The sequence below is a fragment of the Sus scrofa genome, chromosome 7, assembly GCF_054392235.1.
Source record: "Sus scrofa isolate SSC_HxYL_T2T_F1_AM1 chromosome 7, Sscrofa_HxYL_maternal_Yorkshire_Landrace_v2.0, whole genome shotgun sequence".
NCBI classification, from domain to species: Eukaryota; Metazoa; Chordata; class Mammalia; order Artiodactyla; family Suidae; genus Sus; species Sus scrofa.
In genome coordinates this window covers 121755897-121782054 of record NC_139389.1, presented here as the reverse complement: position 1 = coordinate 121782054, position 26158 = coordinate 121755897, and the positions used below count along the sequence as shown (strand labels likewise).

At 39.0% G+C, this 26158-nt stretch overlaps 1 protein-coding gene across 23 annotated transcripts in view; it reads left to right on the top strand.

Annotated features, from left to right (window-relative positions):
- Positions 1-26158, top strand: part of EML5 (EMAP like 5) — a 195272-nt gene that overhangs the window by 13440 nt on the left and 155674 nt on the right. For 21 of the 23 annotated variants that reach the window (XR_014811251.1, XR_014811248.1, XR_014811250.1 and 18 more), the window contains exon 2: positions 17189-17348. Coding sequence is in view for 9 of the 23 variants with exons in the window: in XM_084969970.1 (XP_084826096.1) it covers positions 17189-17348 (160 nt within the window). In the remaining 14 variants the exon portion in view is untranslated. Of the gene's footprint in view, positions 1-17188; positions 17349-19174; positions 19257-26158 lie in introns of all 23 variants that reach the window. The other 2 variants (XR_014811260.1, XM_084969972.1) reach the window with 1 other exon arrangement.

The window sequence follows — 26158 nt, the reverse complement described above, 5'->3', positions numbered from 1 at the left end:
ACGCCAGAGCCACAGCAACGCGGGATCCGAGTCGCGTCTGCAACCTACACCACAGCTCACGGCAACGCCGGATCGTTAACCCACTGAGCAAGGGCAGGGACCGAACCCGCAACCTCATGGTTCCTAGTCGGATTCATTAACCACTTCGCCACGACGGGAACTCCCAGATGGGTCTTTTACAGATGTTTTCTCCCAGTCTGTGGCTTGTCTTCTAATGCTCTAGACATTGTCTTTCACAGAGCAGAAGTTATTTATTTATTTATTTAAATTTTTTGGCTGCCCCCTTGGCATGTGGAAATTCCCAGGCCAGGGATCAAACTTTCACCACAGCAGTGACCCAAACCACAGCAGTAACAATGCTGGATCCTTACCCACTAGGCCTCCAGGGAATTCCAGAAGTTTTTTATTGTAATGAAGTCCAGCACATCAGTTATTTCTTTCACGAATCTTGTGTTTGATGTTCTATGTAAAAAGGCATCACCATACCCAGGGTCATCTAGGTTTCCTCCTATTTGTTTTCCAGGAATTTTATAGTTGTACATTTAGGGTTGTGGAGTGGGTGGTTGCAGGGCTGGGTGGTTTCAGATATAATGTCAGCCTGCTGGTGCATGGGGCCAATTCCAGACATAGCTGGCTGCAGGGTCTAGGGTGTCCCAAAGCTGGTGTTGGCCCACTGGTAAGTGGGGCTGTATTCTAAGGCAGTTGACTGAGGAGTCCAAAGTGTCTTGGAGCTGGTATCAGACAGCCAGTGGGCAGAACTGGGCCCTGGGGTCTTTGGTTGCAGAGCCTGTGGGTTTTAGAACTGGTGTCAGCCTGCTGGTAGGCAGGAAAGAGGCCCAGAGGAATCCTTGGGCTAGTGCTGATTCACTGGTAGGCAGAACTGGGTCCCAGGGGCTCTAGCTACAAGGGCCCCACGGATCCCAGAATCAGTGTTTCTGCAAACTGGTGGGTGAGGCTGGTTCTGGGGCAAGTGCTGGCCCACTGTGTACATGGCTCTGGGTCCTGGGCCTTTGGTGAACAGGGTTAAGTTCCTGAGTGGACTCAAGGGGCCTTAAAGTAGCAAGCCTGCTGCTATATGGGACAGTGTCTCTGCCCAGCTAGTTGCTTGGCCTGAGGCATCCTAGTATTGATGCTGAAAGGAAGACTGGTGTGAAGAATTGGGTCCTGGCACTAATAGGTAGAAAGAGGGTTCAAAAATGGTGCTTGTCAGCCCTAGTGTCTATGTGGTAGAATAAGCTCCCCCAAATGATTGCCACGTGTGTCTTTGTACCCAGGATAAGTTCCATTTGCCTTCTGCTTCTCTGGGAGGCTCTCTGGAACAACATGTCAATCTGACCCAGGCTTCTTTCAAATTTTAATTTCTGCCCTGGGTCCTGAAGTGTGAGATTTTGTGTGCCCTTTAAGAGTGGAGTCTCCATTTCCCACAGCCCCCTGGCTCTCCCAAAAGTAAGCCCCACTGGGCTTCAAAGCCAATGTTCTGGGAGCTCATCTTACCAGTGTAGGACCCCTGCATGGGGGAGCTTGATATAGGACCCAGACCACTAGCTCCTTGGGGTGAACCTCTGCAAGTTGTGTTCTCCTCCTGTTTGTGGGTCACCCACCGGGGGGTATGGGTCTTGAGTCAATGCTCCGTATTCATCTTATTGTGGTTCCTTCTATATATATTTATCTGTAGAATTTTTTTCTGCTAGTATTCCAGTTTTTCTCATCAATAGTTGTGTCCTCCTACTCTGCTATCTTGGCCACTCCCCCAATATCAAACTGTTTTGTTTACTATAGCTTTATAGTATGTCTTAAAGTTGGGTAGTGTCAGTCCTCCAGCATTGTTCTTCTTCAATATTGTGTTGGGGTCTTTTACCTTTCCATGTCAACTTTAGAATCAGTTTGTTGATATCCATAAAATAACTTGCTGGGATTTTGATTGGAATTGCATTGTTGGTTGACAACCTTGAGAGTTCCCTGAGTGAAATTCAAAACTGGCCCCCATACATGGAGGGCAAGGATGGACTGAAGAAAGAAGCAAATCACTCCAGATTGGAAAGTGGCAGTTTTAATAAACTTAGATACCAGACATGTCTTCAGCAGCTATGAGACAAGTAGATCTCCACACCCACCTGCCAGAATCTTTAATTAAGAGTTTATATAGAGGCCTTAATTGGGTTCAGTTATGTATACAATCCATGTGGTCTCAGTAGCACATTTCTCAAGGCTATGTCCTTGAAGTGGCTTTTTGTATGATAACCACTGTGCAGAATGCACATACCAGGTACAGAGGAGGGTGTAAGAAGCCTCTCATTGCCTGGATCCAGTTCTCAAGTCAACTAGCAGTCATGTCCTCTCAGTGACTTCCTCCCACATGCAGATCAGACTGGGAACAACTGACATCTTGATGGTAGTGAGGCTTCCTATCCATGAATATAGAATATTTCTTTATTTAGTTCTTCTGTGATTTCATTCATCAGAGTTTTGTGGTTTTCCTCATATCGATTTAGCATCTATTTTGTTAGATTTATACTTAAGTATTTCAATTTGGGATACTGATGTAATGGTATTGCAAAAGCAAAAACAGCAAAGAAAAAAGCATTTTATCTTTCAAATTACACTTGTTCACTGTCAGTATATAGGAAAGTAGTTAATTTATGTATATTAATTGTATCCTGCAACATTGTTATAGTTGCTTATTAGTTCCAGGAATTTTTTTTTTTTTTGGCTGGTTCTTTTGGATTTTCTTCATAGGTTATCTTTTCATCTCCAAAGACTTTTTTTTTTTGCTTTTTAGGGTCACACCTTCGGCATATGGAGGTTCTCAGGCTAGGGGTCTAATCAGAGCTACAGCTGCTGGCCTACACCACTGCCATAGCAACACCAGATCTGAGCCACGTCTGCAACCTATGCCCAAGCTCATGGCAACGCCGGATCCTTAACCCACTGAGCAAGGGCAGAGGTCGAACCCGAAACCTCATGGTTCCTAGTCGGATTCGTTTCTGCTGCGCCACACTGGGAACTCCCTGCAAAGACATTTTTTTTGTCTTCCTTCCCAATCTGTATACCTTTTATTTCCTTTTTGTGAATTATTGAGTTAGCAAGGGCTTCCAGTACAATGTGGAGAAGGAGTGGTAAAGGGAAACTTACATGGCTGGTACCTGGTCTTTGTGGGAAAGCTTAGAGTTTCAAACCATGAAGTATGATGTCACCTGTGGGTTTTTTGTAGCTATGCTTTATCAGATTGACACAGAGTTCTCCTGTATTCCTGGTTTCCTGAGAGTTTTTATCATAATAGGTGTTGGCATTTGTTCGATGCCTCTTCTGCATCTGTTGTTATGATCATGTAGTGTTTAGCCAATTGATATGATGGATCTTATCAGCTGATTTTTAAAAATCATACCTGGGATAAATTCCACATAGTTGTGATATGTAATTCTTTTTATACTTTTTTTAGATCTAATTTGCAATTGTTTTGTTAAAGTTTTTTGTATCTGTGTGTGTGAGAGATTGATGTGTAGTTTTCTTGTTCTGTCTTTGGTTTTAGTATTAGAGTTATGCTGACCACGTAAATGAGTTAGGAGGCATTCCCTTTGCTTCTGTCCTCTAAAAAGAGATCATAGAGAATTGGTATAATTTCTCCCTTAAATGTTCGGTAGAATTTACCATCTGGGCTTGATGCTTTCTGTTTTGAAAGGTTATTAATTATGAGTCAACTTATTTAATAAATATAGGCCTATTCAGATCATTAATTTCTTCTTATGTGAGTTTTGGCAGATGGTGTCTGATACATGTATTCTTAAGTAATTAAGGTTGCACTGTATATAAAATCTTGGATTCTGTGCCTTTTATTTAATATTATAGCATAACTTTTTTCCAGTATTGTGAAAAATTCCCCATATACATCTTTAATTACCACATGAGAGTCCATCCTGTGAGTGTACCATAAGTATTTAACCATGTCTTAAATGTTGAACATTTAGGTAGCTTTCAAGTTTTTACTGCTTTAAATAATGATGTAGGAATAAAAAAACTGTACATAAGGATTTTTTCTGCATTAAGGATTATTTCTTCTTTTTTTTTTTTTTTTTTTTTTTTTTTTTTTTTTTTTTTGTCTTTTGTCTTTTTTTTGTTGTTGTTGTTGTTGCTATTTCTTGGGCTGCTCCCGCGGCATATGGAGGTTCCCAAACTAGGGGATGAATCGGAGCTGTAGCCACCGGCCTACGCCAGAGCCACAGCAACGTGGGATCCAAGCCGAGTCTGCAACCTACACCACAGCTCACGGCAACGCCGGATCGTTAACCCACTGAGCAAGGGCAGGGACCGAACCCGCAACCTCATGGTTCCTAGTCGGATTCGTTAATCACTGCGCCACGACGGGAACTCCAGGATTATTTCATTAATTTTTTTCTCTTAACGCTAGCAGCTTCTTTGGAAATTCATCTACAAATATTGATTGAATACTTGCTGTGTGCCTATCATTGTTCATTGTGTCTAGAGTGTGGAAAATAGAAGTTGAGATTTAGGTGATGGTATATCTTATAGAGCCTTGTAAGTACCATATTAGATAGTTTGAAGTTTATTCTAGTTGTAGTAGGAAGTTGTTGGGGGATTTTTAACTAGGTGGAACATATTGTTTTAAAAAATAAAAAATAAGTCTGGCTATGTTAAGAAAGCCCTAAAGGGCAGTAATAGAGGAAGAAGGGCAGGTGGCTTAGATTAGGCTTGTAGCAGAGAAGACAGATGTGATGATAATGCCAATAGGACAGGATCATGGTATGTTTGTGATAAATAAGGAAGAGAAAAGTGGTGAGGATTAAATTTAGATTCTTAGTCTGAGCAGTTGAGTGCATAATGATGCCGTTTACTATGATAAGGAACGGATTAGAGGGTAACTAAGGAAAAAAATTGTGGATCTATTAAATGTGAGTTGCTCATAGCATACCCATTGTTCTTGCCTGGAGAGAGAGATTTGGGTGTTATCGCTGTATATGTGTATTTAAAGACATGGGATTGGATGAAATTATCTGGGAAAGGAAAGAAAGACAGCCAAGACACGGTCCTTGAACACTTTAACACTTAGTGGTTGGGTGTGGGAGATAGGGCCTAGCAAAGGAGGTGGAGGAGGATGGATTAATAGATTATGGAGTCAGGAAAGCCTAAAGAGGCAAGTGTTTCTAAAAAGGAAAGAGTAGTCATTTGTGTCAAATACTATGGAAAAGTGTTGGAAAATAAGGACATTAGATTTGATCATTAGATTTGACAGGATCACACATTACCTTGAAAAGAACTGTTTTTATGAAGAAGAAGTGGAAGCCTAATTGGAATATGTTGAGAAAGTAAGGGAGTGAAAAAGTTGGGACAACTCTTTTAAGGAGTTTAGCAGTGAATGGGGAGCAAAGAAAGTAAGAGTAATAGGTGAGGGGTTAAGGGAGTTTTTGGTTTTTTGGGTTTTTTTTTTTTTTTTTTTTCAGTAAGTATTGAATGCTAATGGGAATGACTCAGTAGTAAGGAAGCAATAATTCCAGAAAACATAGTCCTAGGAATAAAGTACTCGAAAGTAAAGGAAATGGGATCCAGAGCACAAATGAAGAGTGTGTGGAATAGATAGCATTTTTTTCCATTTTACAAGAGGGAGATCAGAGTCTGCTGTAACAGTTGTAGTTAGGTTAGTAAATTCGTTGTGGACAAGGTGTCTCCTCTAGTTCCTTCTGTGTTATTCATTGAGTACAAGGCAGGCTTCTCAGCTGCAAAGGAGTAGGTTGATGGCGGTGGGGGACTGTGGCCATGAGGAAGTTTGGAGGTTGAGCAAAAGAACACAAAATTTATTAGTGAAGTGTTTAAAAATATTGTGTAATAGTATAAAAATGCATATTTATGATTTGTGAGGATAATTTTAAAAAATTCTGATGCACAATTATATGTAAGAAGGGAAATATTTGAAGATAACCACCTCGAAGGAGACAGCCCCTTTTATTTTTATTTAATGTGTTACTACTTTATAGTTATGATAAATTTAGAGATTAAATGCTTACAGTAACTTAAAATGTAATTGTGGGATCTGATGACAGTACTCTTACCTAATTAATTTCCAATATTCAGAAATAGTAATAGGAAAAGGAACTTAAATTTTAAAAAATCTTTAGAAATTCTGTGTTGTATGGGTTGAGGATCCAGGGGTTGGCACTGCAGCGGCTTGGGTCGCTGTTGTGGGGTGGATTCAGTCCCTTGCCTTGGAACTTCTGCATGTTGCAGGCATAGCTAAAAAAAAAAAGGACTCTTTTTTCCATGTATTTCAAATGATAGTGTCACAGTATGGAAAGGTAGTCACCTAGTTAAATGTTTTAGGATAGGAATATGCCTTGAAATGTATACTTCTGTCATCTTTCTCACAAATCAGTCTGTGTTGTTGAGTTCCCTTATATGTTCAGCAGCATGTGGGATAAAACTTAATTATAAGATATTAAGTTGACTTCAAGAATATTAGAAAAACACTCATGCTTTCTTCCTCATTAAGGAAACCAGAGCTATCAGAAGAGAACTTTCAGATTCCACCCACCCATCAACAGTATATCAAGCTTCTTTCTCACATTGATCCTTCCACTTGTGCATAAGATCCCACCCTTTTTTGCCTGTTCCAGAAATTCTCCCTTTATCCTGTATCAATATTTTTGATGATTCTTCTACCGGATGATTTGTGAGCATATAAATATGCTCAAAAGACAGTTTTTTTGACACATGATGTTAAAAACAACTGAGTATCCATATGGGGAATAAAATGAACCTTAATTATATTCACCATATGCAAAATTAAACTCGAATTGAGGTTTTTTTTTTTTTTTTTTTTCTGCTCCTGTGGCATATAGAAGTTCCCAGGCCGGGGATCGAACCTACACCACAGCAGTGACCACACCAGATCCTTAACCACTAGGCTACCAGGAAATTCAGATTTTGTTTTCTAAACATCGTTCTCTAATAAATAAAGAACTAGGGCTTCCTGGAGAAGTAGTTGACTACAGGCCTGGAACAGGAAAACTACTAGGTGAGCCTGGAATATTTTGTGCTGCAAGAAAGTAAGGAAGTGCAAAAAGAGATGGTGGCTTATTGAAAGAATAAGGGAGCCCACCTGAAGGATCTCTTAAAGGCCAAAGATGGACCAATTTAGCTGAAAAAAAAAATAATCGTAGTATTGAGTTTTAACGCATAGAACAAAATAAGAGTTATCAGACAACTGACTTCAAGCCAAATATTGCCTGCCACCTATTTTTTTAAGTTTTATTGGGAAATAGACACGACTGTTTATTTTTGCAGCCTTTTTTTTCATTCTTATCCTTGTAAGGAGTCCTTTTAGGTCCCCTCCCCCACTTGCCTCAACCCGCTACAAAATTTTAATACCGCAGATATACTGTATATCAGTTTATGTACCTTATGTATGTCTGTGCTTTATACATTAAAAAATACCTTTACACACACAAGGACCAATTTTTATCCTCTAAGAGGGGATACTGCTCCTAATGAGAATGCATGGTTTACAAATTATCTATGGTTGATTTGGTGGTATACAGCAGATTTGAGTAGTTGTGACAGAGATTATGTAGCCCTCAAAGCCTAAAATATTTACTGTCTTTCTCTTTACATAGAAAGTTTGTTGACCCTTGAGTCTAATAAATATCCATGAATTCAAGTTGATATAAATGAACAATGGCTTAAATAAATAAATAAGGAAGAAAAGATAGTTTTTCCTTATAGTAGAATTCCAATTAATAAGTGTAGAAGAAGAGAGGAAAATAAGATCACATTACGTGAATACTATAGTAGTAACTGTTTCAGGCAGTATCCACCAATAGATGTTGAAATTAGTGGGTGAAGGTTTGAGAAGAAAGAAAATTTGCATAGTCGCAAAGCATCTACCCTAAAATAAAAACTACAGAATTTTCCTTTACAGTGAAGAAACTGGAGTTGCTCTCGTGGCTCAGTGGGTTAAGAACCCGACATAGTGTCCATGAGGATGCAGTTCACTCCTTGGCCTCACTTTGTGGGTTAAAGGCATTGCCTTGAGCTGTGGTGTAGGTTGCAGCTGCGGCTTCGATCTCGTTTTGCTGTGGCTGTGGCATAGGCTTGCAGCTGCAGCTCTGATTCCACCCTTAGCACAGGGAACTTCCATGTGCTGCAGGTGTGGTCCTAAAAAGAAGAAAACAAACACACACACACACACAAAATACAGTGAAGAAACCTAGCAGGTGCCAATTTATGCAATTATCAAGGTAAACATCATCAGTAATAATACATATTGATATCCTGAACTCCTTGATATGGTGCACTAAGAAGAACAAATATAATTTTTATGGTACACTTAACAAAAATTCATAACTTCACTCCAGTCATGAAAAAAACATCTTATGAATCCAAACTGAGGGGCATTTTACAAAATAACTGAGTAGAATTCTTCAAAAGTGTAGCTTATGAAAGACAAGGAGAGTCTAAGAAACTGTACAGAGACTGGAAATGGCTAGTGAGAAATAACAATTAAATGCAGCCTGGAATCCTTGATAGGATCTTGGAACAGAAAAAAAAGATAGCAGAAAAAACTGGTAAATTTTGAATAAAATTTGTAGTTTATTTAATGGTATTATACTAATATTTATTTTCTCTTCCTGATCACTGTTCCACGGTCTGGTAAGATGTTTATGTTAAGGAAATGGGATGAGGAATATGAGAACTCATTAAACTACTCTTGCAACTTTTTTTAAGGTCTAAAATTAGTCCAAAGTTAAGTTTCTTTAAAAAATTAAAATCTTTTTCTTTTTTTTTTTTTTTTTTTTTCAGGGTGACACCTACAGCATATAGAAGTTCCCAGGCTAGGCATCGAATTGGAGTTGCAGACCTGTGCCACAGCCACGGCAACTTGGGATCCAAGCTGCATCTGCAACCTGAGATGCAACTTGAGGCAATGCCCACTGAGTGAGGCCAGGGATTGAACCTGCATCCTCATGGATACTAGTCGGGTTCTTAACCAGGTTCTCCCTAAAACCTTTTTTTTTTTTTTTAATGGTAGAGATACTATTCAGAAAATGAAAAGACAATCCACAAACTAGGAAAACACATTTACACTTTAGAAAACAGTTCTATCTAAAATATATCAAGAACTCTTACAGTTGTAATAATATATTGACCCCTAACCACCTCACACCAGTCAGAATGGCCATCATTAATAGGACCACAAATAACAAATGCTGGAGGGGGTGTAGAGAAAAGTGACCCTTCCTGCACTGTTGGTGGGAATGTAAGCTGGTACAACCACTATGGAGAACAGTATGGAGGTATCTTAGAAAACTATAGGTAGAACTACCATGTGACCCATCAGTCCCACTCTTGGTCATATATCTGGACAAAACTTTCCTTGAAAAAGATACATGCACCTGCATGTTCATTGCAGCACTATTCACAATAGCTAAGACATGGAAACAACCCAAATGTCCATGACAGATGATTGGATTAGAAAGATGTGTATATACACAATGGAATGCTACTCAGTCATTAAAAAAGAACAAAATAATGCCATTTGCAGCAACATGGATGGACTAGAGGCTCTCATACTGAGTGAAGTAAGTCAGAAAGAGAAAGACAAATACCATATGATATCACTTATATCTGGAATCTAATATATGGCACAGATGGACCTTTCCACAGAAAAGAAAATCATGGACTTGGAGAATAGACTTGTGGTTGCCAAGGGGGAGGTGGAGGGAGTGGGATGGATTGGAAGCTGGAGGTTAACAGATGGAGACTATTGCCTTTGGAATGGATTAGCAATGAGATCCTGCTGTGTAGCACTGGGAACTATGTCTAGTCACTTATGATGGAGCACGATAATGTACAAAAATAGAATGTGTACGTGTATGGGTAACTGAGTCACCATGCTGTACAGTAAAAAAAATAATAATGTATTGGGGAAATAAAAAATTATATATATATATATATATATATAGACACCTAACCAATTAAAAAAATTGACAAAGTGCTTTTTTTTCCTAGAGGCAGACCCTTTAAAGGAAGTACATGACAGTGTGCAGAGGCCCATATTCTGGACTTCATAGTCATACACACTGAAGAGGGGCCTCTGAGAAATGGGGAATGTGGGGAATTTATGGAGAGCAAAGAGCTCAGGAAGGGGATCTCCTCAAGCTATACTTGATGTCCCACGCACGCTCGTATGCTGCATATGGTTGGAACTGACTGGAAATGGCATAGCAAAGGCTTTGAGAACTAAATTAAAATCATCCAGATTTCAGATTAGCCCCTATGGGATGTACATGTGGTAGTAGGCAAAGGCTTTAACAACTGAATAAAGATTGGAACCACAGAAGGAGAGTTGGGACATGTGCCCTGAAGCTAACTAATCTGCTTGCCTGCTGAAACAAAGAAACAAAAATCAACATTTTCTAGAGGATTTTAATGGAGCCCAGAGTTTATAAACTAATATTCAAAATGGCCAGGGTATGAACCACAATTACCAAACAAGGAATTAGGAAAATCTTAACAACTTAGAAAAGACAATAGTTGTCAGCCCCAACATGATTTAAATGTTGGAATTATCAAGTAATTTATAGCAATTGTTATAACTACATGCAGTGAAGGAAAGGATAATGCTCATGAAACAAATGAAATGTTACAAGTTCTCAGCAAGAGACAGAAGCTGTAAAAAATGGAATATTTAGAATGGAAACATTCAAAATTGGAAATACTTTCCTAGTAGACTCAATATCTGAGTCTTTGTAGTAGCCCAATTACCCCCTCCCCTGATATACATTCTCTAATCCCTGGAATTTGTGAATATATTATTATATGACAAAAATGACTTTGAAGATATAATTAAGGTATGGATCTTAAGAGAGTGTCCTAGATTATCAGATGGGCCCAGTCTAATCAGGTAAGATTAAAAACAACTTTTCTAACTGGAGTTAGAAAAAATGCAGCAGAAGTCAGAAAGATTCAAAGCTTGAGAAGGATTCATTGTGCCATTGCTGGTTTGAAAATGGAGGTGACAGCATTATGAGAAATAAAGGTGGCCTTAGGAAAATGAGAAGTTCCCAACTGACAGCCTGCAGGAAAACACAACCCTCGGTCCTTTTTCCACAGGCAACTGAATTCAGCTAACATTCTGAATAAACCTGGAAGCTAATTTATCCTCTAAGACTCCAGAAAGAGGTGAAGTAGTGTTGATAGCTTGATTTTGGCCTTGTAAGACTCTAAGCAGAGGACTCAGCTGAGCCTTACTGTAACTGAATTTCTGCCTTGCAGAACTACAAGAGGACAAATTTGTGTTGTGTTAAGGTGCTAAATTTGTGTTAATGTCACAACAGCATTGAAAACTAGTTGAGCCTGGGATATATTTTTACCTTTTTCACAAACTAATAAGTTAGACTTTTATTGTTTCTTGGATTGGCAGAGACATGAAATTCCTGCATTAGAGATAAAGGACTTTATTGCTTAGAGCGTAGCAAACAGCATAAGTCAATAATAACAGAATATACATTCTTTCTAGTACCTTTGGGACACTTATCAATATCATTCATATCCTATAGAACAAACCTCAACGAAGTTAAATGAATTGAAATCATACAAAATATGTTCTCTGAACATAATAAAAGCAAACTAAAAAATCACTGAATAGAAGGAAAATCAGAAAATATTTTGAATTAGAAGAAAATGAAAAAAGAAAAATTTGAAATTCAGCTAAAGCATTATTTCAAGAGAAATTTGTAGCATTAAATCCATATGCTTGAAAAGATGAAAGGTCTCAGATCAGTGATCTTTTACCTTAGAACTAGAGAAAGAAGAGCAAACTAAACCCAAAAGCAAACAGAAAGAAGGAAATAATAAAGAGCAGAACTCAATAAAAACAGCAAAACAATAGGAAAAAAAATCAAACCAAAAGTTAGTTCTTCGAAAAGATTAAATTGATAAGTTTCTAGCTAAAATGACCAAGAACAGAAGGAAGACAGGTATTTCCAGTATTCATCAGGCTATCACTGCAGATCCAGAAACAATCAAAAGGATAATAGGGGAATATAATTACAGCCCTATGCATAGACACTTGGCAATTTGAATGGAATGGACTATTCCCTTGAAACATACAAACTAGCAAAACTCATCAAGCAGAAATAGGTAACATGAAAAACTCTATGTTTGTTAAAGTAATTGGATTTGTAGTTTAAAATTAAAAAACACAAACAAAACTTCAGATAATTTCACTGGTAATTTTGCCAAACATTTAAAGAATAATACCAGTTCTGTATAATTTCTTACAAAAAATAGAAGGAAATACTTCTCAACTTGTTTTGTGAGACTGGTATTAATTCAGTACATAATTTAGACAAAGACATTAGAAGAAAAGGAAATTACAGACCACTGTCCTTCATTGACATAGATGTAAAAATTCTCAACAAAATAAGCTAATAAGCAAATGAAATCCATTCATAGAATAATAGATCATGTCCAAATGAAGTTTATTCCAGGAATACAAGGCCAGTTCAGGATTAGAAAATTAATATAATTCACTGTATTAACACACTAAAGAAGGAAAATTATATGATCATCTAAGTAGATTCAGGAAAAGAATATAACAAAATTCAGCATCAGTTCATGTTTTTTTTAATGCTTAGTAAACTTAAGAGAGCCACTTTCTTAACTATAACAGCATCTGTTAAAAAAAAACAAACCCGGGAGTTCCCGTCGTGGCGCAGTGGTTAACGAATCCGACTAGGAACCATGAGGTTGCGGGTTCGATCCCTGCCCTTACTCAGTGGGTTAACGATCCGGCGTTGCCGTGAGCTGTGGTGTAGGTTGCAGACGCGGCTCGGATCCCGCGTTGCTGTGGCTCTGGCGTAGGCCAGTGGCTACAGCTCCGATTCAACCCCTAGTCTGGGAACCTCCATATGCCGCGGGAGTGGCCCAAGAAATAGCAACAACAACAACAGAAAGACAAAAGACAAAACAAACAAACAAACAAACAAAACAAACCCTATAGCTAATATCATGTTTAATGGCGAGAGACTGCATGTTTTCCTTGCAAGATCAGGAAGAGGGATGTCCTCCCTTACCACTCCTAATTCAGCATTGTACTGGAAGTTCTAGCCAGTGCAATAAGGCAAGAAATACAGATAAAATACTTAGAGGAAAGGAAGAAATTAATTGCCTCTAAGTAACATTATTGCTTATAGAGGAAATTCCAAATAATCTACCAAACATACACACAGACTTCCTAAAACTAATAAATGAATTTAGCAAGGTTGTGGGATCCAGGGTCAACACACATAAGTCAGATTCTACATATTAGCAATGAACAACTAGAAACTGAAATTTAAAACAATACCATTTATAAGAACTAAAAAAAAAAAAGAAAAAAAAACGAAGCTAAAAAAGAGCAAAGAAGACCTAAATAACAGAGGGATACATCATGTTTATGGATTGGAGGACTCGATATAGTTAAGATGTCAATTCTCAAATTGATCTGTAGATTTAATTCAATCTCAATCACAATCCCAACAGGATACTTTGAATATCTCTGTCCTATTGTATGTGGACTTAAACTATGAGGACCTTTGTGTTTTTCCTCCCTGATTTCTAAGTTTGGGAATGTTTTCCTCACACTACTTACTTTTCAATATATTTACTTTTTATAGATGAGAAAATAAAGCTAAGTAATTTACCCAGAAGCCTGTGAGAAAAGACCAAGTTCTGAACCTAGGTTTGTCTGATTTCAAAAGTTGTGGGTTGTTTTTTTTTTTTTTTTTTTTTTTTCCGCTCCTTTTATCGGAGTTCCTGTCGTGGCTCAGTGGTTAATGAATCCAACTAGGAACCACAAGGTTGCGGGTTTGATTCCTGGCCTTGCTCAGTGGGTTAAGGATCCGGCGTTGCCGTGAGCTGTGGTGTAGGTCACAGATGCGCGCGGTTCGGATCCCGCATTGCTATGGCTCTGGCGTAGACCGGCAGCTACAGCTGTGATTACACCCCTAGCCTGGGAACCTCCATATGCCGTGGGAGTGGCCCTAGAAAAAGGCAAAAAGACCCCCCCCCCAAAAAAAAAAAGTTGTGGTTTTTTTCCTTCTTTCTTTTCTTTTTTCTTTTTTTTTTTTTTTCTTTTTAGGCTGCAACTGCAGCGTATGGAAGTTCCCAGGCTAGGGGTGGAGTCAGAGCTGTGGCTACCAGCCACAGCAGCAATGTGGGCTCCAAGCTGGGTCTGAGACCTACATCACAGCTCACAGTAACACCGTATCCTTAACCCATTGAGCAAGGCCAGGGGTCGAACCTGCATCCTCATAGATACAGTCGGATTTGTTACTGCCACAATGGGAACTCCCAGGATTTTCTGTATGAGATCATGTCATTTGTAAGCAGAGATAGTTTTACTTCGCCTTTATTTCTTTTCCTTGCCTAATTGTCCTAGCAAAAATATATAGTATGATATTGAATTTTTTTTTTTTTTTGTCTTTTTGCCTTTTCTGGGGCCCCTCCCGCAGCATATGGAGGTTCCCAGGCTAGGGGTCTAATCAGAGCTGTAGCTGCTGGCCTACGCCAGAGCCACAGCAACTCGGGATCCGAGCCGTGTCTGCGACCTACACCACAGCTCACGGGAATGCCAGATCCTTAACCCACTGAGCAAAGCCAGGGATTGAACCCACAACCTCATGGTTCCTAGTTGGATTCATTAACCACTGAGCCATGACAAGAACTCCAGTATAATATTGAATTGAAATGGCAAGAACTAACATCCTTACCTTTTTCCTATACTTATAGGTGGAACTTTCAGGCTTTCACCATTAAATGTGATGTTAGCTGTGTATTTTCATACATGCCCTTCATCAGGTTGAGGAAATTCTCATCAACACCTTGTCTGTTGTATGTTTTTGTTATGAAAGAAGTTGGATTTTTTTTTTTTTTTTAGGGCTGCACCCATGGCATTTGGAGGTTCCCAGGCTAGGGGTCAAATTAGAGCTGTAGCTGCTGGCTTATACCACAGCCATAGCAACTCGGGATCCTTAACCCACTGACTGAGGCCAGGGATTGAACCTGTGTCCTTCATGGATACAAGTCAGATTCGTTTCCGGTTAGCCAAGACAGGAACTCCCAAGAGGTTGGATTTTTGTCAGATGCTTTTTATTTTTTTCTTTTTTGGCTACACCCGAGGCATGCAGAAGTTCCCAGGCCAGAGAGCAAACCCACGCCACAGCAGTGACCTGAACTGCTACAGTGACAATGCCAGATCCTTAACCTGCTGAGCCATAAGAGAATGGCATCTGTTGAGATGAACATGTATGGGGGCCTGGGGGTCCTTTACTAATATGATACACATTTTACATTTATTTTATTTTATTTTGTTTTAATATTTCGCTTTTAGGGCTGAATGTGTGGCATATGGAAGTTCCCAGGTTAGAGGCTGAATCAGAGCTACAACTGTTGGCCTACACAACAGCCACATCTGAGTCACATCTGACTTACACCACAGCTCATGACAGTGCTGGATCCCTTAACCCACTGAGTGAGGCCAGGGATCGAACCGCGTCCTCATGGTTACTGGTTGGAGTAATCGTTACAGCTGAGCCCCCACAGGAACTCCACATTGATTTTAATATGTTGATGCAATCTTCCATTGTCAGTTTTCTTCCCGCTCACTAGTTTTTCACTTAGTAGTCCCTGGCTTGATGAATACCACCTCAAGCCATCCAGATGCCCAAACCAAAAACCCAAGAAACATCTTAGACCCCTCTCTTTCCCTTAGTCCCTACATTCCAATCTGTTAATTCTGTTTTAATAACCTCCTAACTTTTCCCTCTTTCAGTTCATCCTCTACTCTGGTATCAGGAGTGATTTTTTTTTTCCTCCCAAAGGAGAATCTGATCATCTAAATATTCTTGTAGAAAAATGTATCAAGTAGAAATTTATATTCATTCCCTGCCTTCTGCTGATATACATAAACCATTACCAACTGTTTTGGCCTTTGTCTTGTTTTTGAAGACTTATAGACTACTTTCTGTGAATTATGGGTGACTTTTCTGTTTTTTAAAGTGGAATGTGTAATATTAATGTTATCATAAGAGTGCTGCTAAATGCTATTTTTATACACTAAGATTTGGTCTAACTTTATACAATAAAAGAGTAAATGGGGAGTTCCCATCGTGGCACAGCGGAAATGAATCTGACTAGAAACCAGGAGGTTGCTGGTTTGATCCCTGGCCTCGCTCAGTGGGTTAAGGATCCGGCGTTGCCATGAGCTGTGGTGTAGGTCTCAGATGCAGCTCGGATCCCGTGTTGCTGTGACTGTGGCGTAGGTCAGTGGCTACAGCTCTGATTAGACCCCTAGTCTTGGAACCTCCATATACTATGGTGCGGTCCTCAAAAGCCAAAAAAAAAAAAAAAAAAAAAAAGGAGTAAATGGCAGAGAGGGCTTAAAAACAGATGACCACCAAATGAGAAAATGGTATGTGGTAGGGTTGGTGCAGATTTGTTGCTGTGGTTCAGTTGACTCCTTGTAAGAATGCTCTTTTTTTTGAGAAGTTCATATACACTATATTGTATTACAGGGATTATGAAGTCTGTCATCAACTATTTATTAGCTTAACCATTGAAGTAGTAATTCTTAGCTTGGATTTTTAGGATTTTTATGGAAGTTATTTTATTTTTTTATTTTTTATTTTTTTTGTCTTTTTGCCTTTTCTAGGGCCACTCCCTCGGCATATGGAGGTTCCCGGCTAGGGGTCTAATCGGAGCTGTAGCCGCTGGCCTACGCCAGAGCCACAGCAACTCCAGACCCAAGCTGCATCTGCGACCTACACCACAGCTCATGGAAATGCCAGATCCTTAACCCACTGAGCAAGACCGGGGTTCGAACCCAAAACCTCATGGTTCCTAGTTGGATTCGTTAACCACTGAGCCACAACAGGAACTCCAGTGGAAGTTACTTTAAATCCAAAGTAACTTAAATGGATAAATATTTGAAGTCTAATTTTTACATTGGTATGAAAATTCTATAAGCAATTTTTAATCTGTTTGTTGGAATTTCCTTGTGGCACAGTGGGTTAAGGATCTGGCATTGTCACTGCAATGGCTTGGGTTGCTGCTGTGGTGCAGGTTCTGTTCCTGGCCTGGGAACTTTTGTATGCTGTGAGTGCAGCCAAAAAAAAAAATCTCTTTATTTATTTTTCAGCCTTGCATTGCATCCTGAACGAGTATTGGTAGCAACAGGACAAGTTGGGAAAGAGCCTTATATCTGTGTTTGGGATTCATACACTCTGCAGACCATATCAGTTCTAAAGGATGTTCATACACATGGTATAGCCTGCTTAGCATTCGACTTAGATGGACAGGTATGTGATGATTTTTTTCTCTTTCTAACCTATAGTGTTTAATGTGAACTATAAGAAATTTTATAAATCTATAAATATTAAATTAGAAAGCAATTGATGGAAAGAATTTGTTCAAGGTGGAAGTGGGTAGATGGGGTGAGTGGTAGATGTAAATAAGAAAAAGAATAATGAGGTTTTTTTATCATTGTATCCAGAACTTCTCAGCTAAATTAATTCTGTGAAAGCCAAATGATTCTGTATCAGTAGAATATTTCTTGGTTGTTCTGGAAAATTTTACATACAGCGCCTTTCCAGGTAGTACATATTGATAGGAAAGATGGAAGATATTTTAAGAAAATGAAGTTTCTCTAAGTAGAGCTGTATATGTTTTAATTTTCAGTTATTTTAAAAGTTTCTATTAAAATTACATTTTTAAATGAAAATAGTTAAGCAGTCTTATAAGCTATTTCTATATAAAATCAAAGTTTATAACAAAAGATATAAACAAATCAATTCCCAAATTATTATTTACTTCTATTGATTGATTTTTTAAAAAAAATTAAGCCAAGAGCTCTTTTGTGGTGCTTTCATTGAACTCGTTATACCTAAAACACATTTAAGAAGTGGTAAGAAGTTGGATTTTGCAGATGTAGTTAATTTATAGTTTTTGAAAGTTTTACATGAAAATTAGACTTTAAAAAACTTTTAGAAAAATTTTAGTTACCTGCTTGCTTTTCATTCTTAAAAATGATTTTGTAGATTGGTATTTTATAGGAACAGATTACATTTTGGTCTAGTTACTTGAAAATGATATCCAGTAGATGTTTTGTTTATATCTCTGAGGAACAGTTTCTCTGAGTAGCATAGATTAATATGACTTTATGTTAAGAGTCTGGTAAGAGCTCTGTTAAGATTTAACTAAGCTCTTTTATTTGGGGGGAAATGTGCTTTCGGGTTTAGAATCACTGTAGCAGTGATTGGCAATTCTAGAACCTTAATTTGTGTTCCATATTTGCTGTTATTTTTCAAGTCCCTTAATGTCCTCATATCAGAATTTCATTTTCTTTTTTAAAAGGAAGAGAATAATATCTTATTTCATAGGAGATTATATTTTATGAAACAAACCAACAAAGTTGTTTTTAAAAATCATTTACCAAAAGGTATTATGATATCCAAGGTGTTTTAACTATAAATGTCTATATACTTTAAATACAGGTGTTTTGTTCTATTTTATTTTATTTATTTATTTATTTGCTTTTTAGAGCTGTGGGTGTGGCATATGGAAATTCCAAGGCTAGGGGTCAAATTGGAAGTACAGCTGCCACCCTACACCACAACCACAGCAATACCAGATCTGAGCTGCGTCTGCAACCTACACCACAGCTCATTGCAATGCTGGATCCTTAACCCACTGAGTGGGGCCAGGGATTTAACCTGCATCCTCATGGATACTAGTTGGGCTTGTTTCCACTGAGCCACAACAGGAACTCCTAGATGTTTTATTCTTAATTTTAAAATTGCCCTTTCTAGATGTAATGTATTGCATTGCTGCGGAATTTCTCTTATATATACAAGAAGAAATCATGCCCACAGCTTTTACTAGTTGAAAGATTTTAATGTTGCCTACTTTAAACAATTTATAAGGAAAGTCTTGGGTACATGAGTTTTATTATCACAGGTCTTTATGAGAATGTGTTACTTTAAAATGTCGGCTTATAAAAAAACCTAATAGCTAAAACTTACTGAGCACATACTAAGTGCCAGGCATTGTGATAAGCCTGCATTCTCTCATTTAATCCTCACAGCAGTCCTGTGAAATAGATATTATTATTATCTCTATTTTACAGATAAAGAAACTGAGACTTAGAGAGGTTAAATAACTTGCCCCAGGTTACACAGCTAGTAAATGGAGCCAGAGCGGGAACTCAGGTCAGTCACACTCAAAAGCTCATATTTTTAACCACAATGCTCTACTGCCTCCCAAATATGGAACTTAGGAGGTGGTTATTTATATTTCAGGCAGAATTCATCAATCTTAAGTACAGTTAAAACTTGTAAGGAACTGGTACCAAGTGAAGATTAAGTTAAGAGAATTTCTGAAATTATGTTACTGAGAAGATGCTTTAATTAAAAAACATATTTCAGAACATATCTATTCACTAATATCTATAAGCTGTTTATGAAATACCAACTAGTAAATACTGTGTAATTTTTACGTTTTCTACTACATTTGAAACTGTAAGTGAACAATTAAGATTTACCCAATGAATGAGTTTCCCTGTTGATAGTATGCTGAATTTTCTTTTCCCAAAGGGTTTTTCTAAATGGATTGACTGTTCATGCTAATACTGGAAGTCTACCTTACTGAGAATAATTAGGGCATGAAAAGGCTATATAAGTCCATATCAAACAGGGAGTAAAATTTCTTAGTAAATGAGAGAGAGTGGGTATGAGGTGGGGAATTTGATACTTTATCTTGAAAATACAATCATAATTTATAAAAACACATTCCCATATTTAGCAAAATCTAAGTTAAAACTCTGCAGATACATATAATGAGCTAAGACTAAAGTTGATTTTTTAACCTAATTTTCTCAATTATATGCTGGTACAAAATAAAATGCTTTTGTTTGTCTTTGTTGTTTGGCAGTGATTATGAAGATAGTCACTTTTGCAAAAATATTAGAGGAATTCACTGATATTTCAGATTGTTTTAGTAATCTCTGGATATCTAGATATCCCTCAAGTGCTTATTGTATTATTCTGAGTTCTCTTCTACTGCTCTGCCAGATCCTAGTTTCTAATGGGTTTATGTATGATTTGACCAGTATTTACTCCATTAAGCCCTGGATATTTTGTACAATTTGTGATTTTTTATATTGTGACGCTTGTAACAACTAGTCCTTATGTAATAAATACTGAGATCCCAAGAATCCCCCCCACCCCCATGCTAGAGTCTTTTAGGTTTGATTGTCTGTTATTTAAATATGTTTCACAATTATAGGAACTCATGGATACATCTAGTTGTGTCTATTAAGACACTTCTCTCATTTGAGTATTTAGTGTGCTAGAGACCCTTGAACAACACAGGGATTAATCTGCATAGAAATTATAGTCAGCCCCTCATATTCATGACTGCTCTGCATCTGTGGATTCAGCCATCCGGGGACCATATAGTACTATAGTATTTACTACTGAAAAAGATCTGTGTGTTAAGTGGACCCAGGAAGTTCAACTCTACGTTGTTCAAGGGTCAACTATACTTCCAGTTTAATTAGTGGACACAGCCAAGATTGTGTTTGGGAATAGGATCGGGAGGAATAGGATAGAGGCATTTTATCCGGTTTTCTTTCTCCCTATCTGACAGTTATTTCTTAGTTATCTTGAAAGGAGCTATTCCTTCTGTCTGCTTCTTAAATGCCAGTGTTCCTATGAGTCTGTTGCCCCCCTCTTGACCCTCCCCCTCATTGTACTTATTCTCTTTAGGTGACTAGCAAGATCCATGACTTTACTTTGACTCCTGTATCAGTTAACAGTGGCCCTGGCGTTTTTTTCTCAACTCCATATACCCTCCTTGAATGTCATATAGATATACTATTTTTTTTTTTAATTTTTTATCTTTTTGCTATTTCTTGGGCCGCTCCCACGGCATATGGAGGTTCCCAGGCTAGGGGTCGAATCGGAGCTGTAGCCACCGGCCTACGCCAGAGCCACAGCAACGTGGGATCCGAGCCGCGTCTGCGACCTACACCACAGCTCACAGCAACGCCGGATTGTTAACCCACTGAGCAAGGCCAGGGACCGAACCCGCAACCTCATGGTTCCTAGTCAGATTCGTTAACCACTGCGCCACGACGGGAACTCCCAGATATACTATTTATTACACAATTAAAACTGAATTCTCTTTATTCCAGCTCATTAAAAAATAAAGCTTATTATTTCCCCTAGCTCTGGCCTACCTCTCCAGTCTTGTCTGCTGCCGTTTCTCAGTTGGCAGCTCCTCTCCTCAGCCACACCAAAGTACTAGCTCTTTCCTGAGAGCACCATGACCTCTCTGATCTTGATATCCTTTGGTCTGAAATGCACTTTCTCTTATTTTTCTACCCCAAAATTTCTTACTGTCTTCCAAAATATAATTAAAGCATTACTTTCAATGGAAAACTTTCTGTATGCTCTTCTTCACCTGTGACGAAGGATGATAAAGTAAAAAAAAAAAAAGAAAGAAAACTAGGAGAGGGGGTGCTATTTACTTGGTTATTTCTGCCTTTTCCCCCTCTGCTACTATTTAACCTGTGGTCAGGGAGGTTGGTTTGGGCCACAATATGTTTATCAGGGCTGCAGATATGTTCCCAGGTCTATTTTGTTACTGCCTGTACAGAGCTAGATGCTCTGGGGTTCTTTGGAGGTACATGGAGTTTTAGAACTTTGGGCCAGGAAGCAGGATCAAGGTTGCAGAGGCGTAAGACATGGCACTCACCTTCTCCCAGAAACACATTTTAAAAAACCGATCTACATGTAGAACAGTTACAGAACATCTACTGAATGCTGGCAGAAGACCCTAAATCTCCATAAAGGGCAAGAAACCCTCCAAATAACTGGGCAAAACAAAAAGAAAAGAGAGAGAGAAGAGAAAAAAAAAAGGAATCAGGGTGGGAACAGGACTCCGGAGAGAGAGCTGTGAAAGAGGAAAAGAACTTGCACCCTGAGAGGACACCTGGCCAGAGGATCAGCTGGGACAGAGATGGGGAACCTCAAAGCATTGGAGAAAAGCTCAACAGCCAGACTGAGGAGGGCAAAGCAGAAAGTGCCACACAGACCATTGGTACCACTGCCCCCAGACACCATAGCCTGAGATGCTCCAGAAGGGGCTGGGTACTGAGATTCAGGCTCCAGAGGTCAGCTCCAGGGAGGGGAGAGGACTAGGTTGGCTGTGTGGAGATAGCTGGAGGGGCTAAGGAGCTATGCGCCATGGCCTGGGGAGCCGAGTGCCACAGCCAAGGGAGTGCAAAAGGAGGCCTGGGCCCACAGAAGAAGCAGGGCGCCATAGTTGGTGAGGGCCAGAGCTGCCATAGGAATATCTTTCCCTGTGCATGTGTGGGCTCTCAGGTGGTGGGGTGTCTCTTGCATGGGCTGTGGGACAAACCACAGCAGCCGTCTCAGACTCCAGAGGTAGGCAAGACTCGCTACCACTAGGGATCTGTGAACAGGCACCACCTGCAGCCCAGTCATCTCAGGGGTCAGCATCAAGGACGGCACTGCAACCAAGAGCCACCTGTTGCCCTCACTCCCCTGAGAACACACAAACCCTGCTGTTGCTGCTGCCAAAGCTCTGGGTGCTGCCTACACCTCCCTGAGGGTCACTGCCACTTGCCAGGGCCCTGCAACCAGGAGCAGCCTGCACCACCTTCCCACAGGTCCTCACCATTGTCAAAGGCCTAGCAACAAGGCACTGGCTACAGGCCCTGCCCATTGCCTCCATCTTCCTGGAAGAAAGTGCAGGCCATACAGTGGCACACCCCTCATCAAGGGGGTAACAGCCTGCACACACTGAGGAAAGAGACAGAAGACATCCAAACCAAAAGCAGCCCTCATGCCAAAAAAAAAAGAGCACCAGGGTGCTCTCACATATAAATAGCCCTCCAAGACTACTGGAGTTGTTTTCCCTAAACTCACAGAATAAGAAAAATATAAGCAAAATGAAGAAGCTCAAGAACCATCCCCAGTTATAAGAACAGGAGAATTCCCCTGAAGGAGCAAACAACAAAACAGACCTCTACAGTCTAGTGGACACTGAGTTCAAAAAGGAGAGTTGAGTTTCCACTGTGGCGTAATAGAATCTGCAACATTTTGGAAGTGCTAGGACACAGGTTTGATCCCTGGCCCAGTGTAGTGGTTTAAGGAAGATCCAGCATTGCTGCATCTGCAGCATAGGTGACAATTGCAACTCAGATCGGATCCCTAGCCTGGGAATTCCATATGCCGTGGGGCAGCTGAAAATAGAAAAAAAAAAAAAAAAAAAAAAGAGAGATGATGAAACTATTGAAGGAATTAGCAGATAAGAATAATAATACAGATTGCTTTAAAAAGAAACTAGACAATATAAGGAGGAGCCAAGAAAAATTAGGAAATTTATTTGCAGAGATGTGAGCTGAGTTAAAGGCATTGAAAAGCAGAATGAATAATGCAGAGGAAAGAATAAATGAAGATAGAATAATGGAAATGACCCAATCAGGACAGCAGACAGAAAACCAAATGAAAAAACATGAAAACACTCTCAGAGATCTATGGCATAAAATAAAGCAGGCCAATCTGTGCATAATAGGGATTCCAGAAGGTGAAGACAAAGAGGATTGAAAATACATCTGAAGAAATTATAGCTAAAAATTTCCAAATCTAATGGAAACAGCTATCAAGACACAGGAAGCACAGAGGGCCCCAAACAAGTTGAACCCAAACAGACCCACACCAAGGCGTATAATAAAATGGCAAAAGTTAAGGGTAAGGAGAGGATTCTAAAGGCAGCAGGAGAAAGACAAAGAGTTAACTGTAAGGGAACAACCTAAGGCTATCAGCTGATTTCTCTACAGAAACACTGCTGTCCAGAAGAGAGTGGCAGGATGTAGTCAAAGGTCTTAAAGAGAAAAATTTGCAGCCTAGAATACTCTACCCACCAAGATTCTCATTTAACATAGAAGGAGAAATAAAGATGTTCTCTAAACAAGTAGAAACTAAAAGAATACAGCAATACGAAACCCATTCTAAAAGACATACTGAAAGGTCTCCTCTAAATAGGAAAGAAGTAAGAAGATATAGAATGGAGGAAATCACAACTGGAAAGTAATCACTTAACTAAGCCAGTATACAGATCTTTTATATATAAAAGAATGTGTTTGAGCCTATATTATCCTCAGGCTAAAGCAAGCAGATATAGGAAGGAGTTAACATACTTGAAAAATAGGACAACCACAATTCAAAACCAAACAATACATTCACAAGAACTAAAGAGAAGAGGACACAAGCATAAAATAAAAGGAAATCATCCAATCGAAAAAAAAGAACAAAGGAGAAACATAGAATCAACATGAAAACAAGGTTTAAAATGGCAATATACATATTTATCAATAATTACCTTAAATGTAAATGGACTGAATGCTCCAATCAAAAGACATAGAATGGTAGAAAGGATATTTAAAAAACAAGAACCTAGAAAGTTCCCGTTGTGGCTCAGTGGTAACAAGCCCGACTAGTATCCATGAGGATGTGGGTTCGATCCCTGGCCTTGCTCAGTGGGTTAAGGATTCAGCATTGCTGTGAGCTGTGTTGTAGGTCATAGACGTGGCTCTGATCTGGCGTTGCTATGGCTGTGGTGTAGACTGGCAGCAGTAGCTCCAGTTCGACCCCTAGCATGGGAACTTCTATATGCTGCAAAAAAAGAAGAAAAAAGAGCCTACAATATGCTGCCTACAAGAGGCTCACCTTAGGGCAAAGGACACACATAAATTGAAAGTTAGGGGATGAAAAAGATTATTTCATGAGAAGGGAAATGACAGAAAAATGGGAGTTGCAGTACTCAGACAAAATAGAGTTTAAAATAAAGGCCATATAATACTCAGCCATAAAAAAGAATGACATAATGCCATTTGCAGCAACATGGATGGAACTAGAGAATCTCATACTGAGTGAAATGAGCCAGAAAGACAAAGACAAATACCATATGATATCACTTATAACTGGAATCTAATATCCAGCACAAATGAACATCTCCTCAGAAAAGAAAATCATGGACTTGGAGAAGAGACTTGTGGCTGCCTGATGGGAGGGGGAGGGAGTGGGAGGGATCGGGAGCTTGGGCTTATCAGACACAACTTAGAATAGATTTACAAGGAGATCCTGCTGAATAGCATCGAGAACTTTGTGTAGATACTCATGTTGCAATAGAAGAAAGGGGGTGGGGAATTTAATTGTAATGTATACATGTAAGGATAACCTGACCCCCTTGCTGTACAGTGGGAAAATTAAAAAAATTATAAAAAAAAAGAAAAAAGAAAAAAAAATAAAGGCCATAAAAAAGACAAAGAAGGACACTAATGGTAAAAGGATCAATTCAAGATATTATACTTGGCAGTATGTATGCTCTTAACACAGGAGCACCCACATATATACAACAAATACTGACAGACATAAAAGGAGAAATTTATGCGAATACAATAATAGTAGGCGATTTTAACACCTCACTTGCATGGACAGATTCTCTTATTGACAGAAAATCAATAAGGCAACAGGGATTCTGAGACGCAATAGAATAGTTACACTTAACTGATATTTTCAAGAAATTACATCCAAAAAGACCCAGGATATATATTCTTTTCAAGTGCACATGGAATATTCTCAAGGACTGATCGCATACTGGGGCACAAAACTAACCAACAAATTTAAGAGTATAGAAATTATTTCAGGCATCTTCTCTGATCACAGTGGCATAAAACTAGAAATTAACCACAGAAAAGGAAATGAGAAAAAACTGACCACATGGAGACAAAACAACATGCTACTAAATAAACCAATGGGTCAACGAAATCAAAAGGGAAATTAAAAAATAGCTTGACAAATGATTATGAAAATACAACCCTTCAAAATCTATGGGATGCCACAAAAGCACTTCTTAGAGGGAAGTTCAGAGCGATACAGGCCTTCCTTAAAAAAGATGAAAAATCTCAAGTCAGCAATTTCACCACCACTTAGAAAGAATTAGAAAAAGAAGATCAAACAAAACCTAAATTCAGCAGAAGGAAGGAAATCATAAAGATCATAGAGGAAATCAATAAACTAGA